We start from the raw sequence: 23,586 nt of genomic DNA, 5'->3' as shown, positions 1-23,586 counted from the left end.
CTGGCAGGTGCTTTTCTCCTCCAGACCCAGAGAAGGTGGATGGTTTGATTGCTGCAGGTCTGGGGATTTCCAGGCAAGCACCCTGGAGGGTGAGGGGCGTGGCAAAGGGGCACCATCACAACTGACCACAGAATCCAATATGGTTGAAAACAGAAGTGAGAGCAAGAGAGTGATGGCTGGATGGGAAATGGATAAGCGTGCACAGCTACTTGCTAGCCCTTGGTTTTTAGTTTTGATATCAGTTTTCAGAATTGATTTAAAGGAACATGCAAGCATGGGAACTGTGAGCACTAATGACAGTGAGGGAGGGTGTCCAACAGGCCCCTCCTGTGGCCTCTTTGTCCTGTGCCCACCGTGGGGAGTAAGTGCCACATGGAGGGCAGGGACTGGATCTGACTCCTGTTCGAGCCTCCACCACCCAGCCTGGCACGGGCTAGTGACAGGGAAGGTTGAGTTTGATTGACTGAATTGAAAGAATGATAGCAAACACTTTATATAGCACTTACTATGTACAGGTCACTAGTACACATGTACAAGTCACTTACTATGTCTGAGCACACTGATTTCTCCCAAGACTCCTGTAAGGTAGACGCTTCCATTTTTCAGATGAAGAAACGGAAGCACAGAAAGCTAAAATAATTTGTCCAAAGTCATGGAGCTGGAAAGAGGCAGAGGTGATCCACAGACCAGGCAGTCTGGGCCCAGAGAGCCCGTATTCCTTATCACTAGGTTATTCTGAATGGATGAATGAGAGTCATAGAATCGGCTTGTCTCTGTGCTGGGTGAAGCCAGGTATCTCTTGTGGTCAGAGCCCGGATCTGGTCAAGAGAGAGCCAAGACAATCATCAATGAACTGAGAACCACTCTGTTCTAGATTGTGACGATAGCCATGAAGGAGACAAACTCGGTGCTAAGGGCAAGAATAAAGGGACCTCCTTAGATGACATGGTCAGGGACGGCTTCTCTGAAGAGGCAGCACTTCAGGTAAAGGATAGAAAAGAGCCAGTGCTGTGAAAAACAAGGGAAAGAGTGTTCTAGGAAGAGGAAACTGCATATGAGAAGATCTTGAGGCAAAAAGTCAATGTATTCTAGGAACTGAAAAGGATTGCAGTGTGGCTGAAGAGGAAGATGGCCCAAAAGGAACTGAAGAGGTGGGCAGGGGCCACGACTCTTGCGAAGCCATGAAAAGGGTTTGGATTTAGTTATTTTTCACTATTATTGAATTGTATTTTTGTTATTCCAAGCAAAATGAGAAGTAAGCCATTAGAGTTGGGATTTTGAGTTTGTTTGTTTGTTTGCCATTAACGTTTTAAGCAAGGAACTTATATGGTCTGATCTGCATTTTAAAAGCAGAAACAGTTCTGTTCTTCCATTCACTTGGATATTCAGTCATTGGTTCTTAGATATGTTCATTTGTTCTTTAGTTCTTACATTCAGTCATTTATTTTTTCATTGGACTTTCATTTGTTTGCCTGTTAGTTCCTTTGCTTCTTGATTGACTCATGCACTCCTGTACTCAGAGAACCTGCCTCTCTGTGCCAAACCTTGCCTGGACTCCAGGAGCATTGACAAAAGCCAGACATAGTCCTTGCCCTTGAGAAAAACATATCCCACACCCCACACCCCAGGAACCAGTGGTCACCAGGCAAATGGTGCTGAGTGCTCTGCTGGAGATGAGAAGCCAGAACTTGAAAGATGCCAGAGCCTGATAGATTGTGGGGGGAGGGGGTCCTCAGGGACAGGGATCAGTGTCCTTCATGTCTGTGGTCTCTAAACCTGACAACTGACCGGCAATGGTAAATATGTTTGTTAATTGAACAGGTGGGACAATGGTCAGGCAGGAAGTGCTTGATAGTGGAGGTGATAGTGTCCAGCCAGGGTGAAGCCACCCTCCCCAAGACCCTGCACCTCCATCTCCTCCCCTGTGTCTTCCTCCCTACTCTTCCTCCAATGAGAAAGGCATTCTTACCTGCACCCCACTGTTCTCTGCCATCCCGCAATCATATTGAGACACACCTGAGCACACGCATGTGCACAAACACACACAGGCATTCACATGCATCCCTGCTCACACACGCCTACATAATAGGTCCCCGTTGTTGATTCCAAAATTGCAGTCATCGTGTTCATTGCCTACAACCACACACTCACACATCTGTGCTTACACCCCCTCCCAGCCTCCCCACCATCCCAACACACATACTTCTCCACCAAACAGCCTTCCCACACACATCTCATCCTCCCCAGGCAAGAGAGATTCTTGTGGTCCTGGTTGAAGGCTGAAGAAGTAACAGTGGTGGAAATTGAACCCCAGGTTGAGGGGAGGGGCCTCGAACCCTACTAGTTGGAAAGGCTAGAACTGTTGTGATAGAAATTGCTATACTTCGCTTTTCTAAAAGGTAGGTGGGTGGGGGAGGCTGACACCTTCCTGCTTGCTCAGTGTACTGGGATGACTGATTCCTCTGAAAAGCAGAGAAGGGTCTTCCGCTGCTCCTCACTGTCCTAAAACCTCTCCAGTGCCCACTCCCCAAAAATGGCAGAGCATGGTGACTGGAGACCAAGCGGCCCTGGTAACAGCAGCCTTGGGTCAACTGGCTGTGAGAATTTGGGTTAAGGCCTGTCCCCGTGTGGTCCTCGATTTTTCTCAGCTGCAAAGGCCAGAGGGCCGAGCAGTGGTAGAGAAATGCCCCCTCTTAACCTCAAATGCAATAATTCTAAATGAGCAGGTGCTTCTGGGTGTGAGGAGCCTGCCACTTTGAAGGGGGTCTCGGGGAAGTCTATGCTAAGAGTTCAGGTCAGCAGAGAGGTGCTGGGGTGGGGTCGAGGGTGGGCGGGGAGAGGCCTGGGAAAGCTGAGCAGCAGTAACTCCGGGGAGGTGGGAAGCGGGGGCGGGAGGGCCTGGGATGTGAGGGCCCCTCCCCGCTGCCGCCGGGCAGCTGGCTTGGGGCTGGGGCGTGACTGCAAATTCTCCCCGTCGCCACCGCCACCGCGCGCGCCGCCGCCTCTGCAATAAGAGAAGTCCGACGAGGCGGCTTCCTCCTCCCTGACCAGAGGGGGACCGCGGTCAGAGGCGGGCAGCACCCCCGTTTGCTCGCCCCCACCCCTTTCGGCACTCGTGGCTGCTGGGAGCCCCGGCCGGCTAGCCTCAGGGTCAGTCAGAAGCGGTTTCGCCTGGGACCAGGTAGGAGCCGTCGGGGGAGCTGGAAGGGCCGGCGGTGCCCCGCCCCCAACCCCTTCGTGGTTAGGAAGAAAGGGGGACGTGGGGTGCGGAGAGGAAGCCCTAAACTTGGGGAGGAGAGCTGAGGGAGTAGAAGGCCAAAGGGACCTCACCCCGAAAAGGACATAAGAAGGAAAATGGAGAGACCCTGGAGAGTGAAAAACTGATACAATTTGGGGAGAGGGCTGAGGGAACGCGGGGAAAGGAGACTAAAAGGACCCGCCCCCCAAAAAAGATCTGGTGGGAACCTGCAGAGACGAAATTGGGAAAGGGCTGAGTCGGAAGAGGGAAACTGGGGGGATCCCCAAAAGGATCTGGGTTGAGAAACTAAAAGGGACCTTGAAAGTGAGAATCTGGGGAGAACCTGAGGGGTCTGGAAGAGAGGAACGAGTTTTAGGTGGGCGGGGAGGGAGTCTGCCAGAAAGGAGTCAAGGAAAACCGTTTCTGGAGGACGCGGAATGTGGGTCGCAATCCCGAGGGTCCAGGAAGTCTCTCTATCCGAAATCAGCGGAAGTCGGAGGTGGGGTGAAGCCAGCGGCCGGGAGGGGAGGGGAGGCTATCACAAGCGCCCCCCTAGACGCTGCAGCCCCGCACAGGTGGGCGGGTCCCGGCTGGCGAGGGGACTCCTGCAACGCGCAGGAGGCGTGGGTCCCGGTTTCCTGGGGAAGTCCCCGCCCTCGGCAGGGATGGGCCTCTCTGGGTGCCCCCTCCCCGCCCGCAGCGCTGATCTCGGTCCACGTTCCTCTCGGGATCCGGGAATTGCTGGCCGCCCCGACGGAAATCCTGCCTTTGACCGCGATTGCCGGGAGGGGCTGTCTCCACGGTTACAAGAGGGCGGAGGGACTGAGCCCTGCGCTGGGCAGCCGCGGGGCTCGACGCCCGCGCTGCCCTCTGTGGGCCCCTCCCCCGCCCCCATTTTGAGTCCTTAGTTGGGGACGAGCTGTGGGGCAGAGAAGTAAGGTGACGATGTGCAAGTGTTCGGGGATCGGGGCGGCGGGAGATCTGCAGTCTCAGGGTCTTAGCCAGACTGGAACCTTGATTGCTGTGTGACTTTAGGCAAATTATGGGCCCTCTCTGGGCCTTAATTTCCTCATTTGCATTATGTAGGAAATTATCCCTGCCCCTACCCAGCTTCCACCCCCCCCCCCGGCTTATCCCCAGTCGTGGGACTCGGGTGCAGTAAGCAGTTTCTCCCACCCCCATCCCCCACCCCACCCGGTGTCCTGGGGGTAGCCTCTTCAGTTTCTCATAAGCATAGAGCTGGACCAGAAAGCCTGACAGGGCCTCCAGGGACAAAAACACAGGTGACTTCTTATAAAATAAATATTTGTGGGTCTGTTGAGGCCCCATACTGGGAAAGTCAGCCAGTTTGAGACTGTCCTTGACCCTCCCCCACTTTTCTTTTCTTTTGGTGATTTTGTGTGTGTGTGTGTTTATGGTATAAACACTGGTTTGTCAGCAAGTTTTGCTCTTCTCAATTCCAAATAATGCAAAGTTCAAGAATATGCATTTTATTGCAACTTTCTTTTTTTAAACTGTTGTATTTAAAAAAATGTTTGGCCATGCTGTGCCACATGTGGGATCTTAGTTCCCCAACCAAGGATTGAACCCATGCCTCCTGCATTGGAAGCGTGGAGTCTTAACCTCTGGACTGCCAGGGAAGACCTGAAACTTCATTTTATTGAAACCAGTGATCCCTGAGTCTTTTGACATCCTTCCATCTGTGAGTGTGGTGGTGGGAGAGCGAGGCTCTGTTCCCACTTCTCAGATGGGAAGATGGAGGTTCGGGAGTGAATAACTGACAGGTCAGCAGTAGGGACCCAGAAGCCAGGGTATCCTGTCCCTGATGTGGTGAAGGATGTAGACAGAACTGAAGCCTACATTCCCTCCTCATCCTGACCAAATTCCATTGCCCTCTAGAGAGGAGAGGGGAGCCAGGGGGGCAGTGGTGAAAAAACATATGGGTTTCCTGGGCTGTGTCGCTGGTTCTTGCTTCCCAGTGGGTGTGAAGCTGTGAGTGAGGGTGGAGAGTGTTTGTGAGTATGGTTTGGGCTGTGAGTGAATGAGCTTGAGCGTGTGAGCATGTGTGTGGGTGTTTGGGTGTTCTCTGCAGCCACCTGGGGCTGATGTGGCAAAGGAAGTGGCCAGACCTTGGGAGGATGGGCAGGGGGACCCCAGGGCGGGGGAAGGAGGACCCAGGGCCCTTCCTGCACAGTCCCCCAGGCTGGCCTCTGACCGGACCTGGGGAAGGGGACTTCCTGTCTGGCCGCGCTGTGAAATTCAGACTGCTACTCCCTCAGTTCACCCTGGACCAACTCATGGCTTTCCATCCCCCGAGAATCTCAGGTCCCTCAAGATCTCTATTTTAGAGGCTAGTGGGTAGGTTTTCAGCAACCGATGAGAAAACACTTTTACCAACAAGAAGTGGAGAAAATTCAGCTGACACGGTGAGGACCTTGCGGACGGGAAAGCTAGTGTGGCCCCTCCCTCACCCCCACACACTGGCCTTACCAGAGTGATAGAATCAGAGCCAGCTTTGTCTTAGCCCCTGGGTGTTAGGGGTGGGGGTGATAAGGCCTGAGTGATGTGAGATGGTTGGAGGTTCTGTGAGAGATGAAGGCCTCAGTGAGGGAGATGGAGGCTCAGGAAGGGCACTAGAACCAGGGAGGGGTGGAAGGTCTCAGTGAGGAATGGAAGCCTTCATCAGAGGGGCCAGGCCTTGGTGAGGGATGGGCTGCAGGGAGCCTGAGACTTGGGCCTGCCCACCGGGCCAGCCTGAAGCCCTGAGGAGAAGCCGGAACTCTTGCTGGATGGTGGTTTCCTGTGCCTGTTCAGTCCCAGTTCCCTTTTGGTGAAATCCCCCAGGCGGCTGGGCCAGCTCAGCCCTCCCACCTCCCCCCAGCACTTCTCTTTCTTCTCTGCCCCGTCACGTCTCCTCCCTCGGCCTTGGAGGGGGCTTCCTCAAGGGAAGCGATCAGAAGTGAAAGTTCACAGAGCAACTACAGTGCACCCAGTGCTTTTAGGGGCTTGACCGCAATTGAGGCTCAGGAGCAACCCCAGGAGGCAGAGATTTAGATTCCTATTTTCTAGGCAAAGAAACTGCAGCTCAGCGAGAAGTGAAGCGACCTGCCCAATGTCTCAAGTCGGGTAGAATTTGAGCCGAAATCAGTCTCCAGATCCCACAGATACTTGGCAGAAGTCAGGGGGGAACAGGACATCCTGTGTCTACATCAAAGCCCTGATGTGCTGTTGGCAAGTATAGACCTCAGGAAAGGATGGGTGCATATGGGGCTCCTATGTCCAGGAGGAGGGGTGGGAGGTGGGCAGGTTCTCCGCTTTGTGGCCAGCTGCCATATATATGGCAGGGGTGGTATGATCAGTTGTCCAGGGACTGGGTAGGAAATATGACATTCACCAATCAGGGAGAGCATGACCCCCCTGCTCAGGCTTTGGAGAGCACAGCTGGGAACAGAATTCTGTACATGAATTAATAGTCCTGGCTTTGAATCCCAGGTCTGGCTGTTTGACCTCCAGCAACTCACTTCCCCTCTCCACACAAGAGAGAGGTAGACTGATAAATCATCCCTGGGGGCCCTTCTAGCTTTGCTGCTTGTGGTTCTCAGCCTCCCTTAATTACACTGGCCAAGAGCCTTCCCAACAACTGCACAGAAGATAGAGATGCAAAAACAGAGGCTCAGAAGGCTGATGTCATTCAACCAAGGCCCCAAAACTCGGGAGGGCCACACAGAGGGGGAGATGCTGAAGGTGGGAACACCATGGTCCAGGATTGGACCTCAGCTCTGACATCCACAGCCTGATTTTGACCCAGATCAGACTTTGGAAGCCAACTCCTGTCAACCAGATGTTCAAGAGGCCTGTTTATTAACAGACTCAAGTCCCTGCAGTAACCAGAACGCTTGTGGCGGGTCTCTGAGCCGCTCCCTTTGTAAGCAGGCAACCTATATCGGTGCTATGACAAGAGAGACCTGGATTCAGATTCTAAGGGCTATTGAAAATTGGTGGTTGCTGAGAGACCCTGGGCAGGTCACTTCCCCCGCGCTGGGCTGTAATGAGGATTCAGGGTGTGTAGCACGGGGCTTGGCACTCTGTGAGGGCTCATGAAGGTACATACTATATTGATTTCACGAGGACTTCAAAATACAGCAGTACTTATGATGGACGTTGGAGCCAGATTGATTGGGGTTGTGTTTTAGCTTCCCCTTATTCGCTGTGTAGGTAGTCTTTGGGAAGTTATTTAACACCTTTGTGACTTGGTTTCCTTATCTGTAAAATAGGGGTAATAATAAAACCTACCTCATAGGGTCACTAAATAAGATCAATCATGGGACTTGCTTGGCATTGTGCCAGGCACAGAGTGAAGTGAAGTGAAGAGAAGTGAAAGTCGCTCAGTCGTGTCCGACTCTTTGTAGTCCCAGGGACTGTAGCCTGTCAGGCTCCTCTGTCCATGGAATTGTCCAGGCCAGAATACTATAGTGGGTGGCCATTCCCTTCTCCAGGGGATCTTCCCAACCCAGGGATGGAACCCAGGTCTCCTGAATTTCAGGTGGATTCTCTACGGTCTGAGCCACCAGGGAAGCCCCAGGCACAGAGTAGGTGTTTAATACATTAGCGTTTTAAAACTAATAGTTGTCGCCTCCCCACCCGCTTCCCCAGATTTCTAGGAAGTCAAATTATGCTCCTAGGCATTGGTAGCTTGTAGCTGAGATGAGAGCTAGGAGGACAAAGATTCCTGGGGGCTGTTTTCATGCAGATGCCGAGCAGAGAGGACCCTCTGTGTTCCCTTTCTCTTTTCTCTTTCCTCTTTGTCTCTGTCTCTACCCCTCTGTTTCTCAGCCTCTGTCCCCCTCTGTCTCGCTGCCTCTCATTTCAGTCTCTGTTTGTCTCTTTGTTTCTTTCTGGCAGTGGTGTGCTGGAGCCAGCTACCTAGTACCGGCCCTGGGGAGCTGATTCTGCAAATCTCTTTCCAGCCCAGCATTCAGCAAGTCACTTCGGTAACTTGAAATCGGCCATGGTGGGAATATTTACACCATGGAAATCAGCAAATGCTACAAATCTGGGCGTTTTTATTCCCCCGTTTCTTTTAAGAGTCAGTGTACCAGCACGGACACGACTGAGCGACTGAACTGAACTAAACCGATACCAACACACCCTCACCCCTGCCCCCGCTGCCCACGCCATCAGCCTTGCCAGGGCTCTCCCTCTGCCTCCTTCTTGGAGGGTCTCTGAACCCCCTCCCCATTCCAGGTTTGCAGAATTCAGGGATCCTCTTAGGCTGATTTTTAAAGATGGGGGTAACATATACCTGTGTATTGTTGGCAGTGGCGGCATCATGTCTAAGTGGGGACTCAAGAGATCATGTAAGTTTGAAACTCGTATTGAGAGGAGCTCTGTGTGGGTCTGTGACTGGGGGAGAGGAAGACTACATATATCTCTGGGTTTCCTGGTGGAGGCTCATTACACCTGTGTGTGCTTGAAGGAATGGCTGGAATCCTCTGTGTCTGTGACCAGGCAATGGAGAGAAGTGGTTCAGATCCTGGAACCAAATGCCAGGATACCTCATCTGTGTGGCCTTGGGCAAGTTTCTAAACCACTCTGTGCCTTGGGTGCCTTAGCATTAATAATAATACTTAACCTTGTAGAGTTGTCGTAAGAATAAACTGAGGTAATATGTATAAAGTGTTTAATGCAGTGGCTGACATAGAGGAAGGCTGTAATGGGAGAGGCTCTGTGTGTGTGTGTGTAGATGGGTGAAGGCTGAAGGTGTGTGTCTATTCCTAGCTGTCTATGTCTGTGAATCTGTACAGAGGAGCTCTGTTGTGTAGCCGAGGTGACGGGGGTGTCTGAGAATGTGTTGGCAGGGCTGTGTGCCGTCTGAGGTGTGCGCGTGTCTTCCTGTGAGAAGACCTCCATTCTCACCCTGTAGGTTGTGTTTTCCTCTTACCCCCATCTGTCCCCTGAGTGCCTGAAACCCCCTCCCTTGGCTGGAGATGCCCCTCCTCCACCCCTGTGTCTATACTGTCCCTGAGCCTCACCAGCCCTGTAGCACCTTGGAGCCCTTCAGTCAGTGGCTGCACCCCAGGGGAGGGGTCCTGAGGTCCTGAGGCGAAGATCTCGGCAATGGCTTGGTGAACAGGGGCTATTTTGGAGCTCAAACCACAGCCCGCCTCGTAGTTCACCACATGGGTGTCACCCCCTACACATACACGGGAGAACGGTTGCAGCGGAGCATGAGACAGCCTGGTGGGTCTAGAGCGGGGGTCACAAGGCACTGATGTGACAGGGCCATCAGCCAAGCAGCTAGATCTGGTGGATCCAGGAAGGCTTCCTGGAAGAGGTGAGTGGTGCTGGCTGGACAGGTGGGGCTGGACCCATAGAGAGGAGGGCGGGCTATCCATAAAGGGATCCGGACTCAGGAGTCCGGAGTCAAGAAAGGCAAGGCGGGACACCTGTCCCGAGGGTCCTCTGGGAGAAATGAAGGCACACTGGGTTGGCCCCACCCTGGAGCTCACATCTGAGGAAGTCGAGCCCTTTCCCCGGCAGTTCCTCTCTAAGTGTTGCAATGGCGGAGTTTCTGGCAGGGCGTGGAGAGCCCTTGCTCAATGACCTGCCTGCCTTGTCACTCAGAGGACACAGCTACCAGGAAAGCCTTGGCTCCCTTGGGGGCACCCCAGGTCAGACCTGGTGGTCCTGACTTCTGACTTGGGCCTTTCCATGGTGTGGAACAAGCTCTGGAGGTAGGTGTCCTCCTTCCCTCGGCTACTCAGTGTTGTCCTGGGGTTGCTGGGGTTTACCCAGACCAGGGTGGGTGCCAAGGCAGAGCCCAGAGGGAGGGCTTGGTTTTAGAAGACAGTGATCAGAGGCCTAGGGGGAACTGAACAGGGCTGACAGAGACCTGGGTCTAACCCAGAGATGTGCATACGTGAGTGTACGAGTCTGTTAGCCTGAGCGGGCAACCTGTGTGCACGTGCATGTGTGCACGCTACCGTGCACCGGGGCTTGGGCTCGTGTGGCTTAGTTGTGTTGCTGTGTGGTGGTGCTGCTGAGCCCACTCACGCAGGGGTGCGTGTGCGTGTTGCGTGTGACTCTGCTGCTCATGTGCTAATGTGTCAGGTGGAGATGAGTGTGAGAGGGCTGACGTGGGTGGTGGGTCTTGTGTGAGGGTGGATGTTTAAATGAGCCATGGAGGCCAGGACGAAAAGGAAGGAGGAGTCCTGTCAGGGCAGAGCCCAGGCCCCTGGCTTCCCTGGAGAGGACAGGCTTGGGCATCTGGCCGCCAGAAGCCTGGCAGGGACTTCATCTTCCGTGTCCTCTGTCTCGCCCTCAGGTCTCCGGCCCCTCCCAAGGACCATGCCGCAGCCCCACTGACGCAGGAGTAGGGGCCTGAGGGGTGAGTCGGGGCTGAGGGCTCCCCGGGTCAGGAAATGGGGTGGCGGTGGCCTCTCTGGGCCCCACAATTCCTCACAGCCCCTTCCTCCTACAAGGGCCCTGTTGCTAGGTAACAGATGGGGGAGCCAGAGTGAGGCAGCTTGAAAGGCCAGAGGCTGGACCCACGACAGGAAATGGCCTTGATCCCCCTCTGCAGGGACTCTCCAGGTGCAGGCACACAGCCCTCACACGCACTCACACACAAACACGCATCGACACACAGACATGCGCACACGCACGGACACGCACATACCCACACGGACTGACGCAGACCTGCACACACAGATACACACACGCAGACAGGCACAAGTACTCCCACACAGGGCCACACGCATGGTCATGACACACAGACACACTCACACACGCCTGCAAACACAGACACACACACCCATGCTGACAGAGAAACGCATGCATATGGACACACTCCAACAGACATGAGCATGCAGAGTCGTTTCATACAAGAACGTCCACACACTCACATACACACAGACACAGACATTCACAAAGAGCTGCCCAGACACACACAAAGACATGCACCCACAAGCAAACTCACAAATACTCAGAGACACAAGAAAGATACACACACAAGCACTCTGAGGGGGTCATAGAAACCCAACACACTGAAGCAATAGGGGGCAAAAACATATAAATAAACACAGAAACATCCCGAAACAGAAAACCAGTCCCGTAGAGGAGATACATACTCTCCAGAAACACTAAAGCAGCTGTAGGGGTGGACGGAATGGTGACCCCGCCCCCCTTTATCCCTCCACTTGGGGAGGACCCCCTCCCCCCAGGCCTGAGCAAGGCAGCTGCACGCCTGTGTGCGTGTATGTCAGTGTGTGTGCATGTGTGCCTAGGGTGGCAGGTTTCACAGGGACCCCTGAGTGAAGCATGCCCCCCTTCTATATCAGGGCACCTGGCATGGGCTGTGTGTTCTGCAAGAAGTTGGAGCCGGGGGCCAAGGAGGATGGTAGCCTAGAAGGGGACTTCAGGAGCTATGGGGCTGCAGACCGCTATGGCCCCGACCCTACTCAGAGCCGGCCTACATCTTCCTTTCCCCACATCCCCAACTACAACAGCTTCTCCCCTCAGCCCACCAGCTCCGCCTTCCTTGATGCGGGCACCATCCGGGGCATCTCAGGTGAGTCCAGGGGGCTGGAGGCAGGCACTGACTGGACCCTCGCAGGACCTCGGGGGAGGAGAGACTTGGCCTTATCCTTCGTAACCTCCAGGATGACTTGGGAGACACAGCCCTGCTTTTAGCGTCCAGTCTGAGGGAGTGCGTCCAGCCCTACCCTCAGAAACCCCCATCTGAGGGGCAGACAGAGCTCTGTTCCCCGTCTGACAAAAGGTCTCTGAAGACAGTTACCAGTGGGATGTCTGCTTGGTGGGGGAGAGCAGAAGGGACTCCCAGGGAGCCCCCAAGGGAGGAGGGATGAGCTCAATGGTGTGTGTCCTGAATCCATGAGGTCCAAATCAGAAATCCACTGGATTCCAAAGACCTTTGAGCTCCAGGGCACTGTCACAGTAGGGAGGCAGAGCGCCTGTATGGGGAACAGGACTCTGGGGGTGCAGCCTCTGGGGGGCCCTCTGATGAGTAACCCTGGCTCTGCAGGGGTTGGGGTGACCATGTTCATCGCCCTTTATGACTATGAGGCCCGAACGGAGGACGATCTCACCTTCACCAAGGGCGAGAAGTTCCATATCCTGAACAACACGTAAGTGATCAGGCCCCCCCAGCTCAGGACCCAGAGAGGAATCTTACCTGGTCCTTGTCCTCAGGAAATGCCAGTCTAACTGGAGAAGGAGACATGACAATAACAATCTCTGGGTAACTGCTACTATGTAGGGGAAGCCTGAGGAACTATGGGCACGGAAAGACTACCAACCAGGGCCTCGAGGGTAGCAGTGATCAGGGCAGGCTTTCTGTAGGAGGTGATTTCTAAACTGAGACTAGAAAAATGAAGAGACATTGAAAGAAGAGGTAACAAAAAAGGAAGAGAGTTAGAATGAAACTAAATGATGACTTCTGGAAACCACCAAGTGGTTCAGTATAGGAGGGTCATAAAGTCTGAAGTGCAGAACAGATCCTGGAGGACTGGGTGGGAACAGATTCCGCAGGGCTTTTTAAGCCATCTTGAGGAGTCTGGATTTTATCAAGAAGGAAATGTAGCCATTGGAGGGGTTTTTAATGGGGAAGTGACCTAGTTAGCTGTTCACTGCCTGCCCAAACCCCAGCCCAGCTGAGGTGCCAGAAAAGAATGCCAGGAGGCCCAGATGTCCCCACACATACTCCTTCTGCGGAGAAAAATCTCCCAGGGCAGCTGCAGTGGCTGGGGGCAAAACAGGCAAAAGCCCTGGGGGTGGTGTGTTCCGGGTGAGAGGTTGGCAGGGCCAGTGTTCGCCTGATCCTTGATGTGACCCTGCCTGGCCCCACGGTGCCCCAGGGGCTAGGTTGCCAACGAAACCCTCTGTTCTGTTTCTCCAGCGAGGGTGACTGGTGGGAGGCTCGGTCCCTTAGCTCCGGACACACTGGCTACATTCCCAGCAACTACGTGGCCCCTGTGGACTCCATCCAGGCTGAAGAGTGAGTAAGGATGGGGGGACGCCAGCCTTAAGGGCAGGGCTCTGGAGTCCAGATTCAAGGCCACTCTTGAGCAAGTTGCAGCTGCACTCTGAGCCTGTCTCCTTATCTATAATCCTGTAAGGTCATTGTGAGGATACGAGGAGATAAGAGAGATGATACTAACAGTTGGTAATATTATCCAGCACGTACCTTGTTCTGAGCACTATTCAGAGTGTTTTCTGTGTATTAACAAAGTCTGAAACTAATACTATACTGCTTTACAAATGAGGAAACTGAGGCAGAGAGAAATTAAATATCCTGCCCAAGTTCACATGGCTAGTAAGTACCTGGAGCTGGTATTTGAACCCAGCTAGTCTGGCTACATTTGCTAAGCTTTATATATACATGAAAGTGAAAGTTAGTCGCACAGTCATGTCCAACTCTTGGCGATCCCATGGACTGTAGCCTGCCTGGCTCCTCTGCCCATGGAATTCTCCAGGCAAGAGTACTGGAGTGGGTTGCCATTCCCTTCAGCCCAGGGACTGAACTTGGGTCTCCTGCGTTGGAGGCAGATTCTTTCCCAACTGAACCACTAGGGAAGCCATATATAAATACATATTCTCTCAGTGATAACAACAGTGTACGAGCTTTTTAAAAAACTGTGAAATGCTAAACACATAGAAGGAGACATTACTTAGAATTAATTCTGTTAAGGAATCAAAGAAATATCATTTTTTAATACCCTGATGAAATTGAGATACTGTGACAGGTACTTTATATACCTTGATTCATTTAATTCTCTATGGATTTTACGGATGAGGAAACTGAGACTCACAAACACTTTTTATTTAGCTTCACATATACATCCATATATAGGAAAAGTAGAGATTGGAGAGACCGCAGAGTAGGAGTCACGAGGACTTGGTGACTGATTTGCTGCTGGGTTGTGGGAAGTGAGAGGAATCCAAAGTGACCCAAAGGCTTCTTGTGGAGTCAAGTGGGTGCTGTTTGCTAAAGTGGGGAACCCAGGAACAGGTACAGATACATGAGGAGGGGTTTGCTTGTTAGGTGGAATTCATGGAGGGGAACACTCACAATTAGGTCAGCAGTTAGATTGGGTATGCTTTGTATGAGAACTGCTCAGCCCATGCTAAGCCATGTGCTTGCATTAGCCCAGATGAAGGGGCATCCTTTTCTAACCATCACTGAGATTCCTTAGTTTGTTGGCTGTGGCTCTTGCAGAGGTCATGCCTGGGCTGGGGTGGAAATTCAGGACTCTTCAGAGTGGAAAGAATCATCAGAGCTGCACAGAGGAGTGAAGGAAAAAAATGAAAGAGACTGGTCCTAGGACCCAACTCTGGAAAAAGCTGGACGTGAGGGAGAGGGAGCTGTTGGCAGACCAGGCCAAGCCAAGTCAGAACAACCAAGAAGGCAGAGGGGAGGTTTCAGGAAACAAGAGAGGGAATGTCAGAAGCTGCCACTGGATTTGGCAACAGGGTTGACCTTGGTCAGACATCCCTCCGCGTGAAGTCAGGGTGGAGGCCAGACAGCAGAGCCTGGGAGGGAGTGGGAGGTGAGGAAGCAGAGACCCAAGTGTGAAGGGCTTTTTCAAGTGAAGGAAGGTGAGAGATACAGCAGAACGTTGGTGGTAAGATAGAGCTTAGAATGGTTTCCTTTGGGGAAAGAAGAAGTGTGGCCACATGTAGGGGCTGGTGGGATGGAGAGGAGGCAGATGGGGCTGGTCGCTGGGGGAGAGGTGTCCCTGAGCAGAGGCCAGTGGACGGGCTCCAGAGCTCAAATGGCATAAGGCCTTCATCCGGAGAGGGTGATAGGAGGCTTTTTGGAGGAGAGGAGAGGTGATGAGGCAGGTGAGAAGTCTAGGGGTCTACATCTCAGAGGCAGTGTCATGAAGCTCTGAGAGGTGCTCCGTGCAGCGTCGTGGTTAAGAGTGCTGTCGTGGTTAAGAGCGCAGGCCCGAGAGCAGACAGCTTGGGTTCCTATTCTGGCAGCACAGCTTAAGAGTTGTGTAGCTCTGGGTAGGTTGCTTAACCACTAGGTATTTCAATTTCCTCATCTGTCTAATGGGGGTTAATAACAGTACTTATTTCACAATATTGTTATAAGAATGAAATGGATACACACATGTAAGATAGCAGAGCCTGACACAGAATAGGTGCCGTTATTGTTGTGTCAATGATTAAGGAAGTAGCTAAGATCCCGGTGTAAGGAGTGGGCAGAGCATTGAAAAAACTTGAGAATGTGATCTGTCTACACAGCTTCTCCTTTCCCCACCCTGCCTGCCTGCCTGGACACTACTCGCCAATACCTTTCCTTATTCCCCAGACTGTGCTTAGTAACCAGGCATGGCTTGACAGTCCCAGAGTTCACTGAGACTGCCACCTCCCTTAATTTGAAAACTGTGCTCCTTTTAATTCAGCCCAAAATGATCATAAGCCAATCTAGTGATCAAATGACACCTGAGTCTTCTGTGGCACCTATGGTCACTTTGGCTCTCCTCCCATTGTACTCTAACCATTGGCTCAAGGCTACAGTTCAGTCCCAGGAGGTATATCCAAGAGATAGCAGGAATGCTTGAGGTCTCAGTTGAAGTTGAGACTTAGAACAACATCCAGACTTCAGAAAGTGAAGGAAAAGCAGCAGTCAGAACTGGGCAGGAGCAGTTCAAAAGAGGGAGAAGGGGACTTCCCTGGTGGTCCAGTAGTTAGGACTCAGCGTCCTAACTACTGCCTTGGCCTGGGTTCAATCCCTGGGGCAGGGAACTAAGATCCCACAAGTCATGCTCTATGGCCAAGGGGGTAAAAAAACAAAGGAAGAGTAGAAGAAAAGGGTGTTGTTCTGGACGCCAAATGAGGAAAGGGTTTGAGGGGCATGTGGAGAGAGGAACCAGAGTGACTGCGTGTGATGTTGGGAAAAGAAGTAGGGTGGGAGGCAAAGGTTTTAGATAGAGCTCATCAGCTAGCCTTGTGGGCAGGTCAGTTCTCCTCTCTGAACCTCAAGTTCCTCATCTGTAAATGAGCCTATAGAAGGAACTGTAGTGACCCCCTGATGACGTCTAGCAATTTTAATTCAGGAGACACTCAGAGAGGAGATTTCCCTAGTGGTCCAGTGATTAAGAATCCACCTTCCAATGCAGGGGACAGGGATTCGACCCCTGGTCCTGGAGCTGAGATCCCACGTGCCGTGGGGGCAACTAAGCCCTGGCACACAACTACTGAGCCCGCCCTCTAGATTGTGTGAGCCCCAACTAGGGAGAAGCCTTCGCAGTGAAAGGAAGATCCCTTGCAGCCAAATAAATAAATAACTAAGAGGGAAACCCGGAGAGTGAAGAGGAGAAGCCTAAGCTTCATTGGGTAACTTCTGTGTGCCAGGCATTCTCTACATCTCTGCTCTGTGATCCTCCTTGTCAGGCTGCAAAGCAGGTGTGTGATCCCCGTTTCATGGGTGAGGAAATCAAATCTTGGCTAGTGAGGTGACTTTTCCTGGGAGGCTCAGTTGGGGGTTGAGCCAGGTGTATCTGACTCTCGATGGCCTTTCCCAACAGGTGGTACTTCGGAAAGATCGGGAGGAAGGATGCTGAGAGGCAGCTACTCTCCCCAGGGAACTCCCGAGGGGCCTTTCTCATTAGAGAGAGCGAGACCACCAAAGGTGAGGGTTCTGCACTGCCCACCCAATGGGGGCAGGCTAGCCGTTTGGGTGGGGCTAGGAGCAATGGGCTTCCCTTGTGGCTCAACTGGTAAAGAATCTGCCTGCAATGCGGGAGACCTGGGTTCGACCCCTGGGTTGGGAAGATCCCCTGGAGAAGGGAAAGGCTACCCTCTCCGGTATTCTGGCCTGGAGAATTCCTGTATAGTCCATGGGGTCGCAAAGAGTCGGACACGACTGAGCGACTTTCACTTTCACTTCACTTTCAGGAGCAGTGGGGTGGGGCTTGCGTCAGGGCCAAGACTGGGACAGGGTTGGAGGGGCTGAGCTAAGACGGGGACTGGGTTCAAGGGGTGTGGCCATCCAACTTCAGAGTCCCCAGCCTTTTGGGCTTCCCCAGGCTCCCAGACTAGGGGTGGTAAGGAGGAAAGCAGACCCAAAGGTGATCCTTGCCCACAGGCGCCTACTCCCTGTCCATCCGGGATTGGGACCAGGCCAGAGGCGATCACGTGAAGCATTACAAGATCCGGAAGCTGGACACCGGGGGCTACTACATCACCACGAGGGCCCAGTTTGACTCCGTGCAGGAGCTGGTGCAGCACTACCTTGGTGAGGACAGCCCTTCAGGCTGGCGTGCGTTTGAGATTCCTGAGCCAATCGGCTGCGACTGAGGTGCCCAGGGAAGGGAAGGGGCTCCCAAAACAGTTGTGCCTGGACCGGAACTAAAACCCAAGTTGTCTGGACGCCTGGCCCAGGATCCTGCTCTGTAAGTTTCCAGAGGAAACTGAGGCGTGAAGCCCTGCATGGCCGGAGAGCGCCCCCCTTAATGTCTGAGCTGAGTAGGAGACTGAATGGACCTGACTTGGAGGATGGGCTCTAGGGTGGAGGAGAAGTTTAGCATCCAATCCCAGTTTTTGCTTTGGTTGGTTAGGCCAAGCATAGGTCTGTGGAAGGGCAAAGGCTTCGTGTCCACGCCTTTGTCTGGAATTCCCAAGTCCATTTCCTCCTGTCAGAATCCCATCTTATCCTTGGAGGCCCAGCTGGAGGCCACCTCTTAAGGGAAGGCCGTCAATCCTTACAGGAATCATCTCTCCCTCGGGTGCCACCTCCTTCCCTGGGCACCAACATGTTCACCTACTCGGTGGGCTGGGTTGCCTTCTGCCCTGGCCTGTGACCCTCAGCTGTGCTCTAGTGACTTACAACTGGTCTTGGAGGCTGGGGTTGGAATGAGGAATGTGTGGAGCATCCTGGCCGCCTTTGACCTTCACCTTCCCAATGCCCCCCTGCCCAGAGGTGAACGATGGGTTGTGCCATCTGCTCACTGCGGCCTGCACCACCATGAAGCCGCAGACGCTCGGCCTGGCCAAGGACGCCTGGGAAATCAGCCGCAGCTCCATCACGCTGGAGCGCCGACTGGGTACCGGCTGCTTCGGGGATGTGTGGCTGGGTACGGAGGTCCCGAGAGCGGGGGAGGCGGTGTGGGTGGGAGTGGGGGTGTGGGGGATCGGGGCCGAGGCCGGGGCGAGGTCTGGGGGCGGCAGGGAGCTGGTCCAGACAAGCCTTTCCACCCAACAGGCACGTGGAACGGCAGCACCAAGGTGGCGGTGAAGACGCTGAAGCCGGGCACCATGTCCCCGAAGGCCTTCCTGGCGGAGGCGCAGATCATGAAGCTGCTGCGCCACGACAAGCTGGTGCAGCTGTACGCGGTGGTGTCCGAGGAGCCCATCTACATCGTGACCGAGTTCATGTGCCACGGTGAGGGGCGGGGTCAGCACGCGGGGCCCGGGAAGGCGGGGTTTGCGGGGGGATTCCCAGTGTAAGGTGGGTTTATCTGGGGGAGGAACCGGGGTGGCGATTTGTGAAGGGACGAGGAACGCTGGGCAGAGACCGAGTGAGGGGCCCCAGAATGAGAAAAAAAACACCGGGAGTTTGGGCGGGGCCAAGGTAGACTGGGCGGGGTCTGTGCCCGGGGGCGGGGCCTCGTGGGGCCGTCCAAGACATGTGGGCAGAATAGGGTTGTCGGTGGGAGTAGGGTCCGGGCGAAATCCGTGAGGGGTTGAGGCACCTGGCGGGATCCCGAGTGGGTGTGTGTGTGGGGTTGGGGGGACGCAGATCTAGGGTGAGAGACCTGGGAGCAGGGGGCGGGGCCAAGCGAGAGAAGGCAGGCCCTAGGCTGGGAGTAGGGTCTTAACAGCTGCTTTTCTTTCTTTCTTTCTTTTTAATTAATTCATTTTAATTGGAGGATAATTACTTTACAATACTGCGATGGTTTTTGCCATGCATCAGTATGAATCGGCCATAGGGATGCATGTGTCCCCTCCACCCTGAAGGTCCCTCCCACCTCCCTGCCTATCCGTATCCCTTCAGGTCCTCACAGAGCACCAGGTTTGGGTGCCCTGCTTCCTACATCAAACTGGTTATCTCTTTTGCATATGGTAATGCACATGTTTGGATACTAGTCTCTCAAATCATCCCACCCTCTCCTTCTTGCTGCTGATTTTCTGAGTTCTTCTCCCCAGGTAGCTTGCTGGAGTTCCTCAAGAACCGGGAGGGTCATGCTTTGAAGCTGCCCCATTTGGTGGACATGGCAGCACAGGTAAACTGGGACAGCCGCCTTTATCTCTCAGAGCCCCTCCTATTATCTTCCACAAACCCCTGGGTCCTCCAGCACCTAGCCTGCTCCTGGAAGTGCAGCCCCAATGCCTGGACCATCTGTGCGACCTGAGGCAGGACCCTGCCTCTCTCTTTGGGCCCCAGTCTGAAAAATGGGATTTTTTCAAATGATCGCTTACACAAATATGGTGTCCTCATCTCTCCATTCCTTCGCCCCCAGGTTGCTGAGGGCATGGCCTACATGGAGCGCATGAACTATATCCACCGTGACCTCAGAGCAGCCAACATCCTCGTCGGGGAGCGGCTGGTGTGCAAGATTGCTGACTTCGGGCTGGCCCGTCTCATCGAGGATGACGAGTACAACCCCCAGCAAGGTGCCCTGCCTCACCCCTCCTTCCAAGAGCTCCCCAGTGCACCAAGGGGCTGCCCTGGGGCCCCGCCTCCTCCCAGACCATCCGGGACACTCCTACTCCGATATAATGTAAAAGGCAACTCTGGGTTCAAACCCAGTTCCTCCACTTACCAGCCATGTGGCCTTGGACAAGTCACTTAACCTCTCTGGGAACTGTCTTTTCTCACAATGGAATTCTCAGTGAATAATCCCAATGAAAATACTCAGACAACAGATATTTATCAAGCACTTCCTATGTGCCAGGCACATCTATAAATCTCAAGTGAAAGACCATAGAGTGTAATAGCAAAAACGCTGTAGCCAGAATGCCTAGGTCTGAATCCTAGCCACTTGGAAGCTGTATGATTTGGGCAAGTTATTAACGACTTAGTGCTACCTTTTCCTCTTCTGTACAATCGGGATAATACTAGGAAAAAAAAAAAAATAGTAATAAAACTCACAGGGTTTTCCTGAAGGTTAAAATGAGTTAATGCATGTAAATTGCTTAAAACAGTGCCTGGCACATGGTCGAGGCTATACGAGTGTTAGCTATAATTATGATGAGAATTATTACAATGTTTGCAAAGTGCCCAGCACTATACTAGACCCTTAGCAAGTTCTGGCTAGATACCAGGTCTTTCCTGTTATGCCCAGAAACCTCTGTGCTTAGGGTTCCCATTCCTAAAGATGCCATTCTTTTAATCCAGCTATTCCCAGGGATTTCTTCACTAACTTTCCCTTCTCCCTCAATCTCTCCAGGGACCAAGTTCCCCATCAAGTGGACAGCCCCAGAGGCTGCCCTCTTTTGCAGATTCACTATCAAGTCAGATGTGTGGTCCTTTGGGATCCTGCTCACTGAACTCATCACCAAGGGCCGAGTCCCCTACCCAGGTTTGCTGGGGGATGGGGAGGTGGAAAGGTGGTCATGGGAAGAGCTTCTTCCTAGCTGCCTCTTCAGAGGGCTAGGCCCTCTGACTGACAGAGCCCTACCTTCCAGGCATGAATAACCGCGAAGTGTTGGAACAAGTGGAGCATGGCTACCACATGCCGTGCCCCCCAGGCTGCCCAGCATCCCTGTATGAAGTCATGGAACAAACCTGGCGTCTGGACCCAGAGGAGAGACCCACCTTCGAGTACCTTCAGTCCTTCCTTGAGGACTATTTCACCTCCACAGAACCCCAGTACCAGCCTGGGGATGAGACATAGCTTGATTGGGCATCAACCACCTCTCTGGGGGTGCCTGCCAACCCCTTCCTATTCCTAGGGCTCTGGTCCCAAAACCCCCAGGCCTAGAACCCTATAGAGTCCTAGCATGTCAGAGTAAGCAAGTTGCTTTAGGTTCATCTAGGGCAACCTGTTCATTTTAAAAATGGGGCAAATCGAGGCTCAGAGATCATCCCTCACCCTCTCTGGCCCCAAGCTCTATCTCTCCTCTTCCCACTTAAGCCCCTACATGCCTCTAGTCTTCCTGCCTGTGCCCCTTCCCCCAAAAAAAGAAATGCTGAGATTTTTTTCTAGTTATTTATAAAATTGTATATCCTTTCCCTCACTTACCTCCTGTCCATGCTTTCCTGCCTGTCAACCCACCCTGGTCCAGACCCCCAGAATTCACCTCCTACTCAATTCCCTCATGTCTGTAAGTTACAAACACAGGAAAAATTTCTGTCAGATCCCTTTCCCGCTGGGTGGATGCTGTTGTCCATGACTGGGGTCCAACCCAGGGTGAAGGAGAGGGTTGCTGAGGGCTCATCACCTCTCTGAATCATGTGTGTGTTTACTGATTTTGTAAATAAGAAGAGTGACCATATGAATCCTTGAGACATGAAAATTTCTTTCTGTGGGAGGGACGGTGGTCAGTGGGAGGTGAGTGGGCCTGCTTTGGCTGCTGGGGGGAGGAGGAGGTTAGAGAGAGCCCTAATGCCTGCTAATCACAGGGCACCCAAGGTGTGTTCTAGGACACCCCAAAGTCCTGAATCTCATCCTCCTATGAGCTTAGGATGAGCTGAGAGATGGATATAGAATCAAGTAACTGGAGATCAAAATATCCCCTTCATTACTGATGTGGCTTTCAGTCTTCATGCAGTGGTTTCACTAAGTCTTTACTTGATTTCAACAGATTTACTGTTCATCACAGGCACCTCAGCAGAACCTCAGGCCTCCTCCACTGAGGCAGGGGGAGGACCACAGTGAATCCTCTGCAGCTCCCCAGAAGGGACAGAGGTAGGGCTGGGTGGGCAGAGGCCTGAGAGTCTAGCTCCTTGGATTTCACTTGGGGCAACTCTGCCCCCAAGGGGCTTTTGGAGAGGTTTGGAGGCAGTTCTGTTAGTGACAGTGATGGCGGAGGGGGGGAGGGGCTCCTGCTGGCATGTAATGGACAGGGAGTGGGGTACTTAACATCCTGACATGTACCTGTGCAGTGAAGACTTGTTCTACCCCTTGGGTCCCCCTTTGAGAAACTCCTGCAGCTGATGTGACTCTGGGTGGAAACAAGAACAGGGAATAAGGATTCCCACCTCTCCCATCAAGAAGTTGTTGACCCTTAACTCACCAAGGGAATAGCCAGGGGAAAGAGTCTGGGAACTGGGAATCAAGGCTATGCTTGGCAAACAATGACTAAGTATTGGCTCTGTGAAGGGCCCTTTGCTAGGCAGGAGCCTGGGAACACAGACCTGAACAAGACCTGTCCCTGTCCTGGAGGAGTTCACAGTCAGGCCCGGGAGAAATAGTAATAATAATAACTCATTTATTAAATGTCAGCTGAATGCCAGATGTGTTTACGGTCATCTTTTTGTTTAATCGAGTCCTGAATCTGGTTCTATGATCAGCCCCCGATTTACAGGCAAGGAAACTAAGGCCGAGGGATTACCTGATGTACCAAGGTCACACACATATATGAGACAGAGCTGGGATCTGAACCAAGGCCCATGATCTGTCTACCAGACCTTGCTACCTCTGGGTTTTGGGAAAGGATCCTGTCTGCCGCAGTGGATGTTTAGGGGATGCTTCTGTCTCTAAATATTGGTAGAAGGATTCCCTGGAAACTCCCCAAGTTGAGCGACCTAAAGGAAACAGGATGAGGTGGCCAGTGCAGATGGAGCATTCCCTGTGCTCAGCCCTCTGCTAGGGATGGCTGAACTGGAGCAATAAGATGTAGAGAAGCCAAATGGCTGCTTAGAGAAGTGGTCGCAGCGTTGGGAGCCTTCGCTTTGCATACTCCAAGTCTCAGGGCCAAGGCTTCCAGAAGGCCATGGTCTCTGGCCAACCAAACTCACAAGAACCTGATGTTTAAATCAGAGGCCCAGTGTTTCCACTTGCCATGGAGTAAGCAAATAATGAGCACAGCTCTGGAACTGTCGTATAATGTTGTGAATCTTACCTCTACCACTTGCTAATTGTGTCATGTTGTACAAGCTATTAATCGCTCCAAGCCTCAATTTCTTCTTCTGTGAAATGGCAATAAAATGCACAACACATGTTAGTTGTCTTTGTCACTACCATTTATAGATCATTCACTCTATGTGAGGCATGCTATACATGCATGCTGCCATTTAATCCTTGGAAAGTCTTATGAGGAAATAGCTATTATATCTTAATTTTGCCAATAAGAAAACTGAGGCACAGTGAAGTAGATTCCAGGACATAAATGGCAGAGCAAGGATTTGAACCAAGTCTTCTGAATCCAAAATC

General features: G+C 52.8%; 1 protein-coding gene across 5 annotated transcripts; it reads left to right on the top strand.

The window, feature by feature from the left end:
- Window positions 1-2,995: 2,995 nt before the first annotated feature.
- Window positions 2,996-23,377, top strand: FGR (FGR proto-oncogene, Src family tyrosine kinase). 5 transcript variants are annotated; one of them, XM_061148332.1, is made up of 13 exons: window positions 2,996-3,181; window positions 10,563-10,625; window positions 11,578-11,807; window positions 12,282-12,384; window positions 13,155-13,253; window positions 16,795-16,898; window positions 17,355-17,504; window positions 18,187-18,342; window positions 18,471-18,650; window positions 19,415-19,491; window positions 19,729-19,882; window positions 20,659-20,790; window positions 20,897-23,377. In XM_061148332.1, the coding sequence occupies exons 3-13, from the start codon at window positions 11,588-11,590 to the stop codon at window positions 21,103-21,105; spliced, it is 1,584 nt and encodes a 527-aa protein (XP_061004315.1). In that variant the 5' UTR covers window positions 2,996-3,181; window positions 10,563-10,625; window positions 11,578-11,587; the 3' UTR covers window positions 21,106-23,377. The 5 variants fall into 5 exon arrangements, with proteins under 5 accessions (XP_061004315.1, XP_061004316.1, XP_061004317.1 ...); XM_061148333.1 differs by lacking the exon at window positions 2,996-3,181 and adding an exon at window positions 5,504-5,664; XM_061148334.1 differs by lacking the exon at window positions 2,996-3,181 and adding an exon at window positions 9,280-9,572 and having other exon boundaries at window positions 18,187-18,312.
- The last annotated feature ends 209 nt before the right edge of the window (window positions 23,378-23,586 follow it).

Source organism: Dama dama, chromosome 8, assembly GCF_033118175.1.
Source record: "Dama dama isolate Ldn47 chromosome 8, ASM3311817v1, whole genome shotgun sequence".
Taxonomy (NCBI): domain Eukaryota; kingdom Metazoa; phylum Chordata; class Mammalia; order Artiodactyla; family Cervidae; genus Dama; species Dama dama.
This window is presented reverse-complemented; position numbering and strand designations above follow the sequence as displayed.

Coding starts and splice junctions, on each gene's coding strand:
- FGR (XM_061148332.1), top strand. CDS start 11,588: ATGGGCTGTGTGTTCTGCAAGAAGTTGGAGCCGGGGGCCAAGGAGGAT. Junction 18,343..18,470: donor CTTCGGGGATGTGTGGCTGG/GTACGGAGGTCC, acceptor TCCACCCAACAG/GCACGTGGAACGGCAGCACC. Junction 19,492..19,728: donor TGGTGGACATGGCAGCACAG/GTAAACTGGGAC, acceptor CTTCGCCCCCAG/GTTGCTGAGGGCATGGCCTA.